Source organism: Schistocerca gregaria, chromosome 3 (genome assembly GCF_023897955.1).
Source record: "Schistocerca gregaria isolate iqSchGreg1 chromosome 3, iqSchGreg1.2, whole genome shotgun sequence".
Lineage (NCBI taxonomy): Eukaryota > Metazoa > Arthropoda > Insecta > Orthoptera > Acrididae > Schistocerca > Schistocerca gregaria.
The window spans coordinates 753,169,029-753,187,910 of NC_064922.1; the positions used below are offsets into that span (position 1 = coordinate 753,169,029).

Here is an 18,882-nt window from a genome sequence, read left to right on the forward strand (position 1 = left end):
GAAGCAGCCAACACTTTATTATATAGGTGTTACACATAATGGTAAGAAAAGCAAAAGGATATGTGAAGCACTTAATAGCTGGCAACAGTTCATAATAATACAGCACGGTAACAAGCAATAAATAATAGTACAAATATGCTACTTTTTTTCTGAAATGTAACTGCTACATAATATTCTCATTATAGATGCACTACTACACACATTATCTTCAAATCTTGGGTGCGCGTCTACTGGACATTAAGATGGCACCTATACAAACGATTAGTGTTCCACTCTTGTCAAAAATGGAAAAATTGAACTGTTCGTTATGTAAAGAATGTATAAAGACAGTGATAAAAGGAATGGGTTGCACGAAAAGTGTGCCAAAATAAACCTGAAATATACCAGTGATGATTTTTTTATGAACGTGTCTTGGCTGTTTACATTTCGAAATGTCCGAACTTGAAAAAAGCAGTGAAAACAAAAAGTGAAATTATCAAGATACTTCAAAATGATGTTGGTATGCTGAAAAGCGAAATCTCAATTTTAAAACAAGAAAACGATAAATTGTTATGAGAAAAAGAGTTCGTGTGTCGGAAAGCTGTGAAACAAAAACAAAACAACATTGGATTAATCTGTGTGCACACATCAGCAGTAAGCCAGTAAACAACAAAACAGTGACTCTAGGTAAAGAAAATAACAGGTTAGCAACAGAGAAACAGTCCAGTGTGGGTGAAAGCCGAAAATTGAAACAAAACAATACCACAAAAACCCGCACGCATGTATAAGCAGTACTAACAATCATAACTGTAGGTCTAATGTATTATATGTGCCCGGTGAATTACTGATAACCTCAGTAAGCCAAAATTCAGTACATAAATATAAATGGAAGTCTGTAAGATATACTAAAAGGAAAGGCAGTGGCTCAAGTGTACAAAGAAATGAAAATGAATTTCTACTGGTAGGCGATTTGTTACTGAAAAATGTCGCTGTTCCAGGATGCAAAATTGATGTGTGACCTGGAATTAGAATACAACACCTAAACAATCATCTAAAAAAACATCTAAAAAATATGGAAACAGCAAAACGACATATTGTAGAAAACGAACTTAAGTATAACTATACACGTTGGGAAGATTTCAATAAAAATTAGCAGTGAAGAAGAAATCACCAATGACTCAAGAAACTTAATTAATTTAGCTAGAAGTGGCTATCTATGTTCCCAGCTCAAAACCGGTGGAATAATAAAAAGAAAATCTGTAAGTGGTAAATATGTCTGCAAAATAAAAAGTGCCACAAAAGAACAGTGTGATAGACTTCGAGCAGTGTTCCTAGATCCAAATAAATTCCTAAATGAAAACTGCCTAGGAAAGGATGGACTGAACTTAAATAAAAAACAATGGAACTAAAATCCCTTGATGGGGGTGAAAATGTGGATGAACCAGCAAAAAAATCCAAAAATAAGTATCATCTAAAAACCGAAGGAGAGTAGAATACAGACCTGACAATTGGTCTTTTAAACATCCAAGATCTGAAAGACAAGAAATTATTGTGTTTAAGGAGAACATTGGGCCACTGATGATATAAACTGGGATTTCATCATAGTTTATCAAATTGTTTATCCATTGACTCACTGCATGAATAGTGTTTATCAGAGGGATACTTTCCAGGGGAGCTGAAATTATCTAGGGTGGTTCTTGTGTATAAAAAGGATGACAAAGACAACCCTGCGAGTTTCAGGCCAATATCAATAGTTCCAGTCATGGCCAAAATAATACAATACATCGTCTACCATCAGTTGCCTGCTCTTTCTGCAAAACTTGGAATATTTAATGTAGCACAATATGGATTTAGAACAAAGTTATCAACAGGAGACGCAATAGACTCCGTAATTAAATTTGTTCTTAAAGTGTTCAAGGAGAAGGGATTTGCTCAAGTCATGTTCTGTGACCTGGATAAAACATTTGACTGTGTAGGACATGACACATTTTTATGGCATCAGGGAGAACATCCTAAAACTACTAGTCTTATCTCCAAAACAGTAGGCAAGTTGTGTGTACTGCCGCAGAAAAGTCTACCAAGGAACAAACTAATGTGGGAGTTCCGCAGGGATCTGTAGTGGGACTATTTTTGTTTTTGGTAATGATCAATGACCAACCCTCCTATAAGTTCCAATACACTGCTATATGCAGATGACACTATCTTTCTAAACTACGACAATGATCTAAATAAGTTAAAAGATTTTTCTGACAATACACTCGTCCAAGTGTCATATTGGTTCAGGTCAAATGGGTTTGTTCTGAACTGGAGCATTCGTGTTAAATTATCCACAGTAATCTACTTTTTAAGATGTATTGTGAAATGTGTACCAGAAGCTTATGTTAAAACATCTTTTTTTGCGCTTTTTCATAGTACTAAATTATATGGACTTATTCTCTGGGGAAACTCAAGCCATGTTCAAAACATTACTTCTGCTGAAGAAAGCAATCAGAATCATTACGAGCTTTCGGCAGAAAGCACACTGTAAGTCTTTGTTCTCTGAATGTAAAATAATGACTGTTATAAATCTGTATATATACCAATCTATACAAAAAAGAAGCTACATGAAGCAAAACATACAAATAACAATCATGGTCACAACACAAGAATTAATAATTCCATACATATGTCATACCATAGATTATCAATAGCTATCCACAAAGTATTTAATAAGCTTCTGCAGAGGGTACAAGACCTTCCAGAGTGTGAATTTAGGAAAACATCAAATAAATGGCTTGTTGCCAACCCCTCCTTTGAATTAAAAGAATTTGTTGACTATAACATGGAATTGTAAGCAACAACTGACATGGCCAAGTAATTCTATTTGCTAATGTAATGATTATGTTATACATATAAAAAAATGGTCTATTGCTACAAAGGCCTAATGACAATAAAATTATCTTATCTTATATTACTACTATCTGACTAATTGTTAATGGACAGAACACAAGCTCTCTGCGGGAATAAGACACTCTGCTACAAGTGTAGGTTATAATAGCTTAAAAATTGCATGATGATTTTCTAAGCTGTCATATCTTATGATGGATGACTGTGGTACCAGTGGGATAGTGATCCTTTAAATTTCTTAGTCTTTTGCACGGAGTGACCTACTGGCTGTGATACTGCTTACACAAAAAGAATAGCCAATTTAAATCACCATCTAATGGGCATTAGGTGCCATCTATCACTCATTCAATCTGTAAACCATGATCTTTTGCGAGGATTAAGCTTCAGGGCAGTGGTCACCAAACGTATGAAGCTTCTGAGCTACCATACCGTTTTCCTAGTGTGAGGTACCGAAAGAAACTGAGAAAGAAATAAGATTTTTTTAAAAAAGCTTCCATTTGGTTATTGTCTGTTGACTTACAGTTCTAGAAAATTTGAAAAGAATTTTAATTAAACTGTATATAAGAAATATAAATTGAAATTGAATTGTTCATAAGAAAGAAACGGAACTGCAGTTAGTAACAAATTAAAAATGCAAGATCATTTTTTATTAGTCTTCATAACTTTAATAGAAGCCTGGTGCTCTTCTTTACCACAAACAAGTTGCTTAGTCATGAAAAAGTAACTGTGGCTGCCATTCAGATACAGTTGTCCAAGTGTTTACCAATCAGTCTTTTTCTGTACTTTTTTTATACATATAAATTTCACAGTGGAAGAAGAAACCTCACATGCATGTGTAGAGCTGCACATTGTCTTTTGAGACCAACAGGGACCAAAACCAGGTATTTTTCTTCCGAAATAAGAGGACAACTGTTTTAAGAGCTCAAAGAAAGTGATTTTTAAAGATCAATCATTTTGAAAGTCGAACAGTTCCAACAGCATTACAGTACTGAAAACCAACGCGCTTCATAACACAAGTAGAGAATTCTTCAACATAAGTCTCACTAAAAAGTGATATGACAAACTGAGCAACAATTGAAATGCTTTTGAAATCTTGAAAGCATTTTTGTTGAATTGACTTTTTAGAATTTGAACATATTGTTTGCTTATGGTTTAAATAATGAAAGCTGCACCAATTACTTATGTTTTGATGCTTAGCACAATGTGTTTTGAGAATTTATTCTCATTTTCAGATTCAGTCTTGAAATACTTTGTACTAAGCAGTAAGACATATGTAACTGGTGCAGTTTTCATTATTTAAACCCTGGGTGACACTGTTGCACACTTTCCTGAAACATCTAATATGATGAACGAAATTAAGTTACTGTCAGTTGTTGTAAGGGGCCGTTCAAGAGCCTTGCTTGTCAAGTGTTTGTTTCAATCAGGCAAAGTGTTTGTATTCACTTTGGATGATATTTTCTCCTCTCAGTTCCAGATTCTTTGAAAGTGAAGCAACATCGGAAATTATTCTGCCAATACCTTTATCCTTACTTTGAAGCTGCAAGTTAAGAATATTTAACATTTTGGTAATGTCTGTGAGAAAAGCAAAATTCTGCAGCCAAACCGGTACATCTAGTTCACTGAAGGATTTGCCTCATCCCTTCAAAAATTCTTCTCTGGGTCTGGCCTAGGCAGCCAGAGACTGCAGTTATGTATGTGAGTTGCATTTGCATGGGCGTGTCGTGTACATTGTCCGTTCTGATGAAGGGCTGTTTCGCCGAAAGCTTACTTTGATAGTCTTTTTTTTTTTTTTTTTTTGTTCCTACCTATGACTCAGGACCTCCGCAGCAACTTTTCTGTTTGTAATATTTTCTGATAGATCTTCATTTCCCCTCTTTGTCCAGTTGTTATCTTTGTTCTTTTGTGGTCCTAAAATTGTTCTGAGTATATTCCTTTCTTTCTTTTCCAGTTCTTCTTGTTAACCCCTTTTATTCAGTGTGAGGCATTCAGAAACGTAAAGTGCTTCAAATTTAATTACTGTTGTGTATTGTTTGATTTTTGCCTGGAATAATAATGATACTGTATTATATTGGCTTTGAGTGAATTTGTTTGCTAATTCCATTTTCTTTTATCTTTCTTTACTTGTGGTGTTATCTAACTCACTTAGATTGTATCCATTCTCCCAAATACTTCAACTTATCATTCTTCTGCCATTTCCATTCTGTGTTTGGATACATTTTTCTCTGTTGTGTATACTTTTAATGTATCCCATTTTCTCACATGATATTTATAATCTGGTTTTTGCTGACATTTTGTGAAGTCTTTCTATCATTTCAAAAATTCTATTAAGGCAGGAAGCAACTCTTTAAAATGATCTACTAAGCCAACAACAAACTTCTGCATGCAGCAGTATATGACCATACCGGCAATCTAGTTCATCGGTCAGTATATGTTCAGTTTTGAGGCTGACAATGTAGTACTCTTAGCCGACAATGGCAATTGCACAGGAGAAACAAGCAGTCGCTGTGAATGCAGTCTCGGCTCAGTGGAGCAATACAGAGTAGCAAATAAGAGTTTTACTGCAATCTACCAAAAACGTCCTTGTGAGCTACTAGTAGCTCAGCTACTAGTAGCTCACAATTGACTGTTTGCTGATCACTGATGTAGTGTACAGAACTGGCAGCCTGTGTTGCACCGTGTTCCTTCCCACCACAAGTGCCTGTTTTGAATTGTATCATTTGTAAACAGGTCCATGTAGTCTCTGTGTTAAATACTTTGCTATGTTGGTATCCAGAGAGAGTTCACTGAAGTTCCATACACCTGTAGTTCAACTACCTTCTATATCAAGTTCAAAGTTGAATATTACTGTCTCTCTGTGCAAGTGGCTTATTGAAAGACCACACTATGCTTAACAAGCAGATATATTCAAGATCTAGTTCAGTCCTAAAGGCCTGATGAACAGGACAGCAAGCATGACAGCCACTGACTTTAGCATAAATACTTTTCTTGGCAGACTCCTCCTGATCAGCTCCACTCAGGAATCAAACCAGTCAATTAGCTTACCTTCAATAAGTAAAAGTAATTTTGAGAATATTTTTGAGGCTGCAGTAACAAAATTTCATGTCTTTGGTGCAGTGTTGCTGTCTGCAACCCTTTGACACTGACCATTTTCTGATGCCTGGAGCAAGACGGAACTCTGATTTGTTATCTACTCTCCTGCCCTATCTCCATTAGCATGATGAACAGGCTATTATTTAATAAGAATTGATGTTCTCTAACTCAGATGTCAGGCTTACTAAAACTGCATCCTTATTGCTGCAATAATCGACAATACAGAAAAGATACTTGTTATTAATAGTATGCTTCTCTTGCTGTTCTGAGCATGGAAGAATTTTACTATTTAGATTCTATAATACTTTACCTCTATGGTGACTGTTATATCTCCAGGATCACAAGTAGTAAGGCTACCAAATATAACAAGGACTTCTCTGCTTGCATGGGATGGTAGAAGACGCAAAGACCTCAGAGACAGTTCTAGAGCATTTTGAAGAGAAGGTTCCCCACTGCATGTTGCTTCTGCAAGTTGTCTTACCGCCTGAAAATTAAGGAATGGTACAGTCATTCAGATGCAAGTACTCAAATAAAAGATGCGGAATACAGTCTTGTCATCACTACATATACATTGTGCCCAATAATGCAAGTGGAAAGTTCTTGAAGTGCTTTTACGTCATCAATGGGTGACATGTAAGGACAGACCTAGAATGCATGGAGAAGTTTCAGCCATACTCAATGCACATACCTAGGAACAAAACACAATATGGATAGACGGCACTAGCACTGTTAGAAGTAGGGGTGGAAATAGGAAGGAAGCAACACAAAAAAGTAATTGAAAATGACAGGAAGCAACACGAAAAAGTAATTGAAAATGACAGATAATGTCAAATCCATAGTTTTTGGTGCTGCTAGGCTGACTGCTGATAATATTGACAAAATTTCATCCTTAAGAGTGTGAGTGGCAGATGGAAAGGGAGTGTGTTGTAAACATAATAAAAATGAACTGACATTAGTCAATATAATTCATATTTTGAGAGGCAAGCTATGAAGAAATGGTTGCTTCTGCAGTATTGTTCATACGTAGGGTTCTGACTCATCCCAGTTTTTCTGGGACAAGCCTGATTATTATGAAAATGCCTTAGAGTCAACAAATCTTATCTGGTGATAGCAAAAAAGCCTAAGTTTTAATCTTACATAGCATGGCTATTTTTCCTTTCTAAACTAATTACCTGTCCTGATACAATGATTTGTTCGCCGGAAGCTACTGAATGATGGCATTATGGTCCACTCACGCGAAAAAAACCGCACTGGCTGTAAAGTTTACTATAATATTGCAAGTCTTTTGGAAACTTGATGGTACTGTGATCTTGTAAATACTGCACACGTTCTAACTTTGGTGTGTCATACAATAGTTTAATGTTTCCAGTGCTCACGGCAGTAACTTTGATAAACTATATCTAAATATTTATTACCTGTGTTAATGACAGGAAATTGCAAACTAAGCAACACGATGCTGCTGGAATTCTTGTTTATCAAGGGAAATGGTGAGAATGCTGAGAGTGAGTTTGTCGTGTGAAATTTAGTACTAGACATGGAGGACGCACCAACATAGTGGCCCATATGAAGTCCAGCAAATATAAAGCTGTGCTTCAGGTTAACTCTTTAAGAACAAAAATTGATAACTACTTATTGGTAAAGATAGTTGCAGACATGGATAAGCTACTTTCAGAACACACTTGCGTATCACAGAGTCATGTACAAACAGAATTTCTAGCCATGGACTAAAAACAGCTAAAATTATTCCATTACTTTGCTGGAGAAGAATACAAGAAACTTTTAGGCCGTGTAAAGCTAAATGGTTTATCTCTTCTACCAGCCACTGAAGGAGTCACTGATTTTTTGGAGCATTAAAATTCTACTTTCTGTCCCTTGACAAGTCTTCTTCCACACTGAAGAATTTTTTCAAAAATCTGCTCTCCTTCAATACTTTTCAGCTCTTTTCAAGCAAATTAAGCATTTCCTCCAACAGTATTCAGCACACTGAAATAGAAAATGTAACTGTAACTGAAATTGCAGACAAATGTTTCTAGAAGCCTTAAAAGTCTAAAGACTTTTTGACATATGCAGTAAAACAGCACCTACATGAGTTGGAAAATGAGAGACTAGTGACACTTTATCAGTTTAATGATACCACCATAGCTTTCCATGATACCTGCATTGGATATATTCACAAATGGTGTGAACCAATTGTGGGAGCTCTTCTGTCAATGGAGTTGATCACAGTAAATACAGCCATCAGCTGGATTAGTGTTCCAAGAATTGTATAGTTTTGCAAAATAATAGTGTCTCGGACTTCACTGTGGATGAGGGAACATTGTTTCATGAGTAATGTTGCGTGAGTAAATACACTGAAGTTAAACTGCTGGACTGGAATATTAAATGAAAAATCAGTGTCAGTGAAAAATGACAGTTAAGTTTTACTTGTTTTCATGAAGAGTACGTACGTTTAAAACATATTAGAAGCTTGGTTGGACTCAAAAAATGGTTCAAATGGCTCTAAGCACTATGGGACTTAACATCTGAGGCCATCAGTCCCCTAGACTTAGAACTACTTAAACCTAACTAACCCAAGAACATCACACACATCCATGCCCGATGCAGGATTCAAACCTGCGAAGGTAGCGGCACTGTGGTTCTGGACTGAAGTGCATAGGAACCACTCGGCCACAGCAGCCGGCTTTGGTTGGACTTTCACTACTGTTTCAGGTGCTAACATGTCTACCGAAACAGTGTGTTCACTAATTAGAACTTTCTAGACAGATGGAAAAACAGACTCGTGTTAAAAACAGTGAAAGGGAGAGTTCCCACCTGCACAATTCGGAAAAGCTGGTGTTAGTAGAAAGGATTCAAATGGCACAGACTGTGATGCAGTCATTAAAATGAAGAACGTTGTGATGAACAGTATGCTCAGCAACTGGGTGGCCCAGCTGTTTTCTGGCCACAGTTTGTTGGTGGTCATTCATGTGGACAGATAGCTTGTTGGCTGTCACGCCCACATAAAAGTCTTTGATTGGATGCGTGATGCTTGTGACTGGACTGCGCTAGGTGGTGATGGGAAGATTTATGGGACAGGTCTTGCACCCAGGTCTATTAGAGGGTTATGAGCCATGAGGGAAGGGGTTGGGAGCAGGGGTTGTGTAGGGTTGGACGAGGATATTGTGTATGTTTGGTGGGTGGCAGACAATCACTGTGGGAGGGGTGGGGAGGAAAGTGGGTAGGGTATTCCTCTATTTCAGGGCAAGATGAGAGGTAGCCGAAACCCTGGCAGTGAACGTGATTCAGTTGCTCCACTCCTGGGTGGTACTGAGTCACGAGAGATATGCTCTTCCATGGCCGGGAGATATATGCTCTTCCATGGCTGGATGGTGGGACTTTGGGAGGTGGTGAGTGTCTTCAGAGATAAGGCACTGGAGATCTGTTTCTTACAAGGCTGGGAGGGTATTTACAGTCTGTGAAGACCTTAACGAGACCCTTGGTGTATTTTGAGAGGAACTGCTCGTCACTACAGATGTGGCAGCCAGGTGGGCTAGACTGTATGGAAAAGACTTCTTGGTCTGGAGTGGGTGGCAGCTGTTGAAGTGGAAGTATTGCTGGAGGTTGGTAGGTTTGATAGGGACAGAGAAGAAGGCCTTTTGGTTGAAAACTTATGTGTTTAGTAGTCTTTTTCTTGTGTCTGACTATACTCAACATCTCCGCTATATGGTGAGCAGCAATCTATCCTTTTCATAACACTGTCGTTATTCCATCCTAGATTTTCTATTCTTCTTCTTTTAGTGTTGCAGCAGAGCATTCCTCTCTTCTGTCTGCCTTCCTCTTCATTTCCACGTAAGTGTTACATCCAATGTCATTCTGTTGCATGTATGATATCCTCGGTCGCCTCTGCCGATTCCTTCCCACAATAGCTCCTTCTGCTATTGTTCCAATGATGTTGTGTCAAAGGATGCACCCTACAAGTTTGTCTCTTCTTGTTTGGATGTGCCTCCACAGAGATGTGGTTTCCTGTACTCTTCTAAGCACCTCTTCATTTGTTACTTTGTCTCTCCAGCTGATCATCATCATCCTTCTATAGAACCACATCTCCAGGGCCGCTAGCCGTCTTCTCTCTCCTCTTCCAATTGTCCAAGTTTCACATCCGTATAGGGCCACACTCCAAACAAAACCTTTCATGATACGTTCCCTTATTTTCAGACTGATGTTGTTGCTGGGAGTAAGTTCTCTCCAATTAAATGCAATTTTGGCCTTTTGTATTCTGGTAACAATTTCTTTCCGGCTTATACCATCTCTTGTGATTTTGCTTCCCAGGTAAGTAAATTCCTCTATCACTTCCTGCTCCTCTCTTCCAATTCTCATTCTCATAGTTTCATATTCTGCTCCTGTACTGCATACCATCGGTTTAGTCTTTTCTTGTTTATTCTCATTCCATACTGATTGCATAGAATTTTTTCCAGTGTTCTGAGGACTTCATCTATATCTTCTTTTGTCCCTGTGACTACAGCAACATAATCTGCGCAATGTATCATGTCTATCTTCTGCCCATTAATTTTGATCCCCACCTAAGTAGTTTCTCAAACTTGGTCTATAGCTTCCTGGATGCAAGCATTGAATATAAAAGGAGAGAGAGCACATCCTTGCCTTACCCCTTTTCCAATATTTGCTTCTTGTTCCTGGTGACAGTTCCTATCACTGACACCTCATTCTTATAGAAACTGAGTATCACATGGATGTCTTCATACTTTATTCCACTTTTCCTCAGCATTCTGAACATCTCTTGCCAGATAACGTTATCAAATGCCTTTTCCATGTCTACAAAGGCAATATAAGTTAGTTTATTTTTCTGTAATTGCTTTTCAATAACGAATCTCAGTGCCAGAATTGCCTCTCTTGTTCCCAAGTCCCTTCTGAAACCAAACTGATCTTCACCCAGCATATCCCCCACCTTCTCTTCAGAACTATTTTTATGAGAATTTTTGATGCATGTGATATTAGGCTTAGAGTTCGGTACTGTTCACATTTTGTAGCTGCTGCCTTCTTTGGTATAGGAACAATGATACATTTCTGGAAGTCTATTGGTATCTCTCCGGTGTTATAGATGGACCTAATAAGTTCAAGCAGCATCATTTTCATTCTGTCACCAGCATTCTTTATTAGTTCTGCAAGGATGTCATCAATACCTGTTGCTTTGTTGTCTCGTAGTTCTTTCAGAGCTCTGTCAAATTCTTCTTGCAGAATGTCTTGTCATCTTCGTCTACTTGCTCTTCTCTTCCTATTACTTCCTCTGAAAGAAGTGTTCCGGCATACAACTCCTCTACATATTCTTTCCATCTCTTCGCCGTGTCTTCACCAAACACCATTTTCCCCTCTGTTTTCTATTGTGCCTGAGTGTTGTTTTACGTTTGTTAAAAAATTAATTTTCTGTTCTGTAGGCTAAATCAGTTCTTCCGTTTTGCATATTTTCTTCAATTTCTCTGCACATTTCTTCAAGAAAATTTTCTTTTGCTTTCCTAGCTTCTCTATTACCTACATTTCTTAGTCTTCTGTATTCAGCTTTTCCTTGTTCATCAGTTGCATTTTTGTATTATCTCCTGTTTTCTACAAGCTCAATAATATCTGCTGTAATAAATTTCCTCTTGTTTTTGGGTGCAGTTCTTCCAACTACTTTTCTGCTGCTTTGTGTGTACCAGATTTAATTTGATCCCAGTCTTCATTTGCTCCAATATGTTGAAAATTCTTAGGTAGGTTGTCTGTTTCATGAGCATAGCGCTTTGCCAGTCCCTCAGTTTTCAGTTTTCCTAGTTCCCATTTAAGTTTTACTGGCTTCTTCTTCAAACATCTGAATCTCAGGGAACTTTTCATCAGCCTAGGTTATGATTACTGCCTATGTCTGCAGATTTTCTATTATTACGTCTATATTGATGGTAATTCTTTACCTGAATTTTTGTGTGTTGCTTTGAAAACATCCTGAACTTGGTTAAAAATAACGGGGGGCAGTCAACTCCTACATGTACCATCAAACAGGGTGATTTTGGATAGCTTTGTCGTTATTTTGATTGTAACTTTCATATATATTGTTAGATTAAATTGATTGTTGTGGAAGTGGTAGGGTATACGTGTGACAAACAAAATATCCCAGAACCAGAAAGTGTATATGTAGGTATATTTATCTGAGGCAGTTAAATAAAGTGTCCAGATTCACCCTGTCGATTGGGGTGATTTCGGACATGTGTTTCTTAAATCTCTGTCCGAAGTTACAGTATATAGAGGGCGAGTTCGGACAGTTACTGCCTTTTTTTTTTTTTTTTTTTTTTTTTTTAAATTCTGCATGTTCTTTATTTGATTTTGGTGACATTTTACACACTTTAAGGCAGCCCTTTGTTACGAATAAGTGATATGGAATGATATAATGAATTTTATATATTACAGATAAGTTTTTATTTTGCAAGAATTTAAATAAACAGTCTCTTTGTTCACTTCTGCACGAGCTCATTTAATATTTTCGCTTAAGTGAACGGAAAGATCTTCTGACTGTCATTTGAGGAACAAATGCACCCATTCTTCTCCTGGCAAATTATTACGAATTTTCTTCTCTTTTGGCTAGATTTATTCAGGTAACCATTAACTAAATATCTAATATCCAATTTAGTGAAGGGAAATCCCCAATGTGCAGCCCTCAAGATAACTTTCTTCAACATTTCTTCTTCTTCTTTATTTAGCACTGGTTGTCCTCCCATTTTTTTCAGCTGTGCTTCCTGCACTTTATTTTGTAGGGTTGATTTAGGTATACCATTGCACGAGAAACTCAACAAACTTGTACAGAAATTGTCTCAATGCTGTTAGCTACTGAGCATGTCAACAATTACAGTTGCTGTCAGCTACTGAGCATGTCAACAATTACAGTTACAATAACTTCCCACTTGGCGCAACAATAGAAAGTTTCCACTTTACGATAATGCATAGATTTTTAACACTTGAGACTGTTTGTCAATTATTCACCTAGGGAAACTATTGACGCAAAATAAAAGTTGTGGAAAGTGATAAATGCAATCTTGCGCTTAAGATAAGTGGCACACGGATGTTAACCCATTAGCGCCAGAATTAATTTATTCATGATTTTAAAAAAAAATTGTGTTATTATGTCTGTAAAAGGCATAAATTACACAACAGAGTTGTTTTCACGAAAGTCATTACTGCCATTAGCGAGATATTTGATGTTGCCATATGGCAACGCTAGGCGCTTTCACTACCTAAATTTATATGCATTACAACTTCAACTAAAATAAGTAGGTTATTGAAATTTCTTATTACATATACAAGTTTTGTGCAAATTTATTATTCAGTCTTCATCATACAATTGAAACTTTATAACACAGTACAATTAATAATCAAAAATCAAACCTCGAACTCGGCATTATTTTACATGAAATGGAATAAAACAGTCCATACACAATCCAACATTACACTTTGAACACATTGTTCTCACAATAGATTTACAGTCCTTGTGTGCACACATTTTCTTCTTCTTTCCTTTTGTGTGCTGGACGAGGTAGTCAGTCTTGTCAAACCTATTTGAATCTGATATGCAGCTGTCGGAACATGCCCTTGATGCAGATGATCTCCCGGCTCCTTCTGGTAAAGCTTGGTGTTTTTGCACATACACTGTTGCTACTTCTCTCTTGAAACCAAGGTGAGAAAAAGTTTGGTTTCTTGCTTTATTATACAAAATCCAATTGTTTTGTATGGCGACATCTAACATCCATGTAAAGAGACACCAGTACCATTTCTTGCTTCTTACTGCAATGCGATAGTATGCTAGATTCTGGTCCATCTGATCAGTACCTCCCATATATGTATTATATATATGGCTACCAGTTTTGGTCTGGGAATCATTATATTTCGCTTTTTTAGTTGCAAGAATCTCTTGCCTTGGCCAACTTCTTGTGCACCACATGAAGAAGAGATCATTGTGATAACTGAGTTGTCCAGCCACCGCACATATAATAATCCATCATTCTTCTCTATTCGGATCTGGGGGCTCAACAAACACATCACCTTCAATATCGTCATTATAAAGAATCTCCAGTGCTTCAGCAAGCGAGAAACCTTTTCAAAAACAAAAAAGAGAAAATTCGTCCTTTTACTGAGTACAAGCGCCTAGCATTGCCATATTGCAACACCGACGTTCAAACGGCCTAAATGAATGTAATTTATTTCACAGCAAGCAGTAAACTCCAACAAATATATATTTGAGTATTTAAAGCACTACCATACTAAAAAACCAAATGATATATCGTAAGTTACTGTGTAAAACATACTTACTCGAACTTATACTCGCTTTTTCTTCGCCATTCAGCAAACGACGACTTCCAACACTGCTTATGCCGCAGAATTTAAATGTATTATTAAAACTGTTACATTGTAGTGATCTTTACAGTCTTGCGGAACAGAATCCTGTGCTGCCAACACTCTTGCTTCGTTGATGTCGTGGAATCAACGATTTTAAAAAAGTGTTACAAATGTTGCCATATGGCAACGCATGGCGCTAATGGGTTAAAATAAGTAACTCTTTGTTACTATGCAGTAACAAAGAGCAAATAAGCCATACTGTCCGAATTCGTCGTGGTCTCCAAAATCACCCCATCTGACGGTATGTCCCTTCAGATCAGTTAGAAATGTAACTGCAAGGTAATAAATTGTGCTGGCAAATGAACACTAATGATCTTAACACTTATTATCTGACTCAAAATTTCATATATACAAAGTATTTTATGTGTTGAAAACTGTTGTTTTTAGCTTTACCTCTTTTACGATCATGAATGCTTTCGCTCAATGTCCTATAGCTGTGAAGACTGGTACATAATAAGACAGAAGACGAGACCATTGAAACTATGCATGAGAGCATTCATTACCCATGGAATCACCTATTGCATGTTACATAGGTCATTTACCTTACATAAAGTACACAGCACCAGACCAGCCACAGTCTCCTTATGCACACTGCCTAAGCTCTCCTGACTTCTCCCCATCAGTTAAAACTCTATACGATGAACCTTACTCTTCATGGACTACATATATGGATGCCTTTATGAACAGTACAAGTATTTTCCTTCCTATCTTCCTCCTCTCATTAGCTGCTGTTTTTGTATCATGGATGGTATGTAATGGGTGCTTTTGGTCTTACCAAAGTTCTGCAGTGTCACAGTTTTGCTCTGCTCGATAATAACTTTTTGTTTTCATAATTCTATTCTTATTCCCTTCTCTGTCCTGCCACCTAACTATCCACATTCTCAAATTTCTGAATATGTCTAACTTTTTTATTATTTTATGCAAATTTGTCCTCCAGCTTGTTCTCAGGATCAAACGGAGTGTCCTTCTAATATTAAATTTTTTGTCTGTTTTCTAAGCTATTTCTTGTAGCCAAAGCAACAAGCTTTGTGTTTCATATGTATAAAATAGTTGCCACACCACAGTGCTCACAGAATCTATCAGTGATATTATTTGTATGATCTAACATACATATTACACAATGAAGATATTATGGGAAATATGTGTCAGATTTTTTTTTTTTTTTTGCTGTAGGTGTAATTTACATTGTGACAATGGCCATCAATTAGCTACATCTAAACAAAACATACTAATAACAAGTTGTTTTCTAGAAACAGATTTTGTAGTGAAGTTCTGATAGAATGTAAATACTTGGATAATAAAGGAAATCACTCACAGAGAAGCACAAGCACTGATACTGATTTGTAGGGGGGGGGGGGGGGGGGGGGAAACTTGCTAGCTTTCAGAACAATCATTTCTAGAGCATGCAGCACTTGCCGCCCCCCCCCCCCCCCCCCCCCCCCACACACACACACAAAGGTTCTGCTTTTCCATGTGTGGTCTCCTTTAAACCTAGAGTTTCTAGAAACAGAGATATCTGTGACAGTGCTTCAGTAATATAAATTTTGTTGGTACAATAGTTGATTATTAAGTTAGCATTTAGCTTCCATTACACAATAAACTATAGCATCTCATAGCAAGAAGAAAATAAAACTAACATTATGGGCTACAGGGTGTTACAAATTAACTGAGGCAATGAGGACCATAGAACCTAAAGAACATTGAATTTGCGATTGTAGTGTGTATGCATACTCCTGACATTTGTTGATCTTATAGTGAACCAGCTTCATCTGTATTGGTAGCTCCACACTGTATATGAGAACATTCCCGAGAAGCTGTCTTACCAATTTCTCAAATATTCATTTTCATATGGGTCCAAAGCACAAGGGATAATTATGTTGCACTGTGCTGCTTAATTGTTATCTATGGATGATAATTTAACGTCTACATCAGGTATGGAGTAACATTACTTCACAATCAGAAGTGTTATCAGCAGTTTTATCTGAATGTCAAGCCACTGAATACTCTTAATGAAAATGGTGATAACGAGGACCATAAATTTTTGAAATAGGTTGTAAATATATGTGTGTGTGGTGCAGTTAGAAGCTGTTCTTTATGTTATAGTTTCACATTGATTACAAACTTTATTTACACCTATCAAAAGACACTACTAAGCTCTGAGCACTATGGGACTTAAGATCTATGATCATCAGTCAAAAGACACTACTGTCACTAGCTTACATGTGGTAATTTTGTGCGTTAACATTATAAATAAATATACAGTACAACCCCTGTAATCTATCACCTTTGGGACTGGGGTATGTGTCGGAATGCAGGAAACATCGGATTAACAGAAAGTACAGAAAAATGTTGATTTACTTTAAAATAAGTGCCTTCAGTGCGAAGACTGGCTTGATGCAGCTCTCCACACTAGTCTATTCTGTGCATGCCTCTTTACCTCTACATTACTACTGCAACCTACATCCTTTTAAACATTCTTACTGTATTCATACCTTAGTCTCCCTCCAACTTTCACCCTCCACATGTCCTTCCAATACCAAATTGAGAGTTCCTTGATACCTTGAAACTTGTCATATTAAGCAATCCCTTCTTTTAGTGAAGTTGTGCCACAAATTTCTTTTCGCCCCAATTCAATGACGTAGCATCTCATCGATTACACTTTCTACCCGTCTAATCTTCAGCACTCTTCTTTAGCAGCACATTCAATAACTTCTATTTTCTTCTTGTCTTATCAGACACTTTTCACTTCTGCACGAGACCACTGAATAGACAAATACGTTCAGAAAAGGCTTTGTAACACTTTAATTTATATCCTATGTTAGCAATAGTCCCTTTTTTGGAAATGTTTCTCTTGCTATAACCAAGTTACATTTTATGTTGTCTCTAATTCATCTCTGATCAATTATTTTGCTGGCCAAGTAGAAAACAATTATCTACTACTTTCATCGTCCCATTTCCTGTCTCATTCCTTCAGCTTCACCTGATTTATTTTGATTACATGATATTACTTTTGTTTTCATTTTTTGGATATTCATCTGCTTTTCAAGAAACTGTACATTATATTGAGTGTACTATCCGAAAATTACCTCGAGCAATTAAACAGAGAACCGACTCGTGGAGATAACATCTTGGACCTACTCATAACAAACAGACCTGAACTTTTCAACTATGTAAGTGCAGAACAGGAAATTGTTATAACCTTTAATCACAATAATTGCGTGGATATTCACACTCTCTCTTAGAAACAATAGCTGATCACATGATTACAACTCAGTCTCTCGTATTCGACTGACGTGCCGTGACATGCGGCCGGCGCCGTTCGTAGCTAGGTGGCGCTCCCGCGCTCAGCCGATTTGCGGAGCGCCTCTATCGCCGTTTGTGCGTACTGTCGTGGCGGCACTGTTAAATGTCGTGGCACTATCACAACAGAAATCAGTGATCATAAGGCCGTTGCAGCATCCCTGAATATGGAAGTTAATAGGAATATAAAAAAGGGAGCAAGGTTTATCTGTTTAGCAAGAGTAATAGAAGGCAGATTTCAGACTACCTAACAGATCAAAATGAAAATTTCGGTTCTGACACTGACAATGTTGAGTGTTTATGGAAAAAGTTTAAGGCAATTGTAAAATGCATTTTAGACAGGTACGTGCCGAGTAAAACTGCGAGTGACGGGAAAAACCCACCGTGGTTCAACAACAAAGTTAGGAAACTACTGCGGAAGCAAAGACAGCTTCACTCCAAGTTTAAATGCAGCCAAAACCTCTCAGACAAACAGAACCTAAACGGTGTCAAAGTTAGCGTAAGGAGGGCTATGCGTGAAGCGTTCAGTGAATTCAAAAGTAAAATTCTATGTACCGACTTGACAGAAAATCCTAGGAAGTTCTAGTCTTACATTAAATCAGTAAGTGGCTCGAAACAGCATATCCAGACACTCCGGGATGATGATGGCTTTGAAACAGAGGATGACACGCGTAAAGCTGAAATACTAAACACCTTTTTCCAAAGCTGTTTCACAGAGAAAGACCGCACTGCAGTTCCTTCTCTAAATCCTCGCACAAATGAAAAAATGGCTGGCATCAAAATATGTGACCAAGGAGTAGAAAAGCAACTGAAATCACTCAACAGAGGAAAGTCCACTGGACCTGATGGAATACCAATTCGATTCTACACAGAGTACGCGAAAGAATTTGCCCCCCTTCTAACAGCTGCGTACCGCAAGTCTCTAGAGGAACGAAAGGTTTCAAATGATTGGAAAAGAGCACAGGTAGTCCCAGTCTTCAAAAAGGGTCGTCGAGCAGATGCGCAAAACTATAGACCTTTATCTCTGACATCGATCTGTTGTAGAATTTTAGAACATGTTTTTTGCTCGAGTATCATGTCATTTTTGGAAACCCAGAATCTACTCTGTAGGAATCAACATGGATTCCAGAAACAGCGATCGTGTGAGCCCCTACTCGCTTTATTTGTTCATGAGACGCAGAAAATATTAGATACAGGCTCCCAGGTAGATGCTATTTTCCTAGA

General features: G+C 37.5%; 1 protein-coding gene across 1 annotated transcript in view; it reads right to left on the reverse strand.

Annotated features, from left to right (window-relative positions):
* LOC126353928 (general transcription factor IIH subunit 2) overlaps nt 1–18,882 on the reverse strand; it is a 105,847-nt gene that overhangs the window by 14,521 nt on the left and 72,444 nt on the right. The window contains exon 4 of the mRNA XM_050003186.1: nt 6,266–6,439. Coding sequence (XP_049859143.1) covers nt 6,266–6,439 — 174 coding nt within the window. The remainder of the gene's footprint in view (nt 1–6,265; nt 6,440–18,882) is intronic.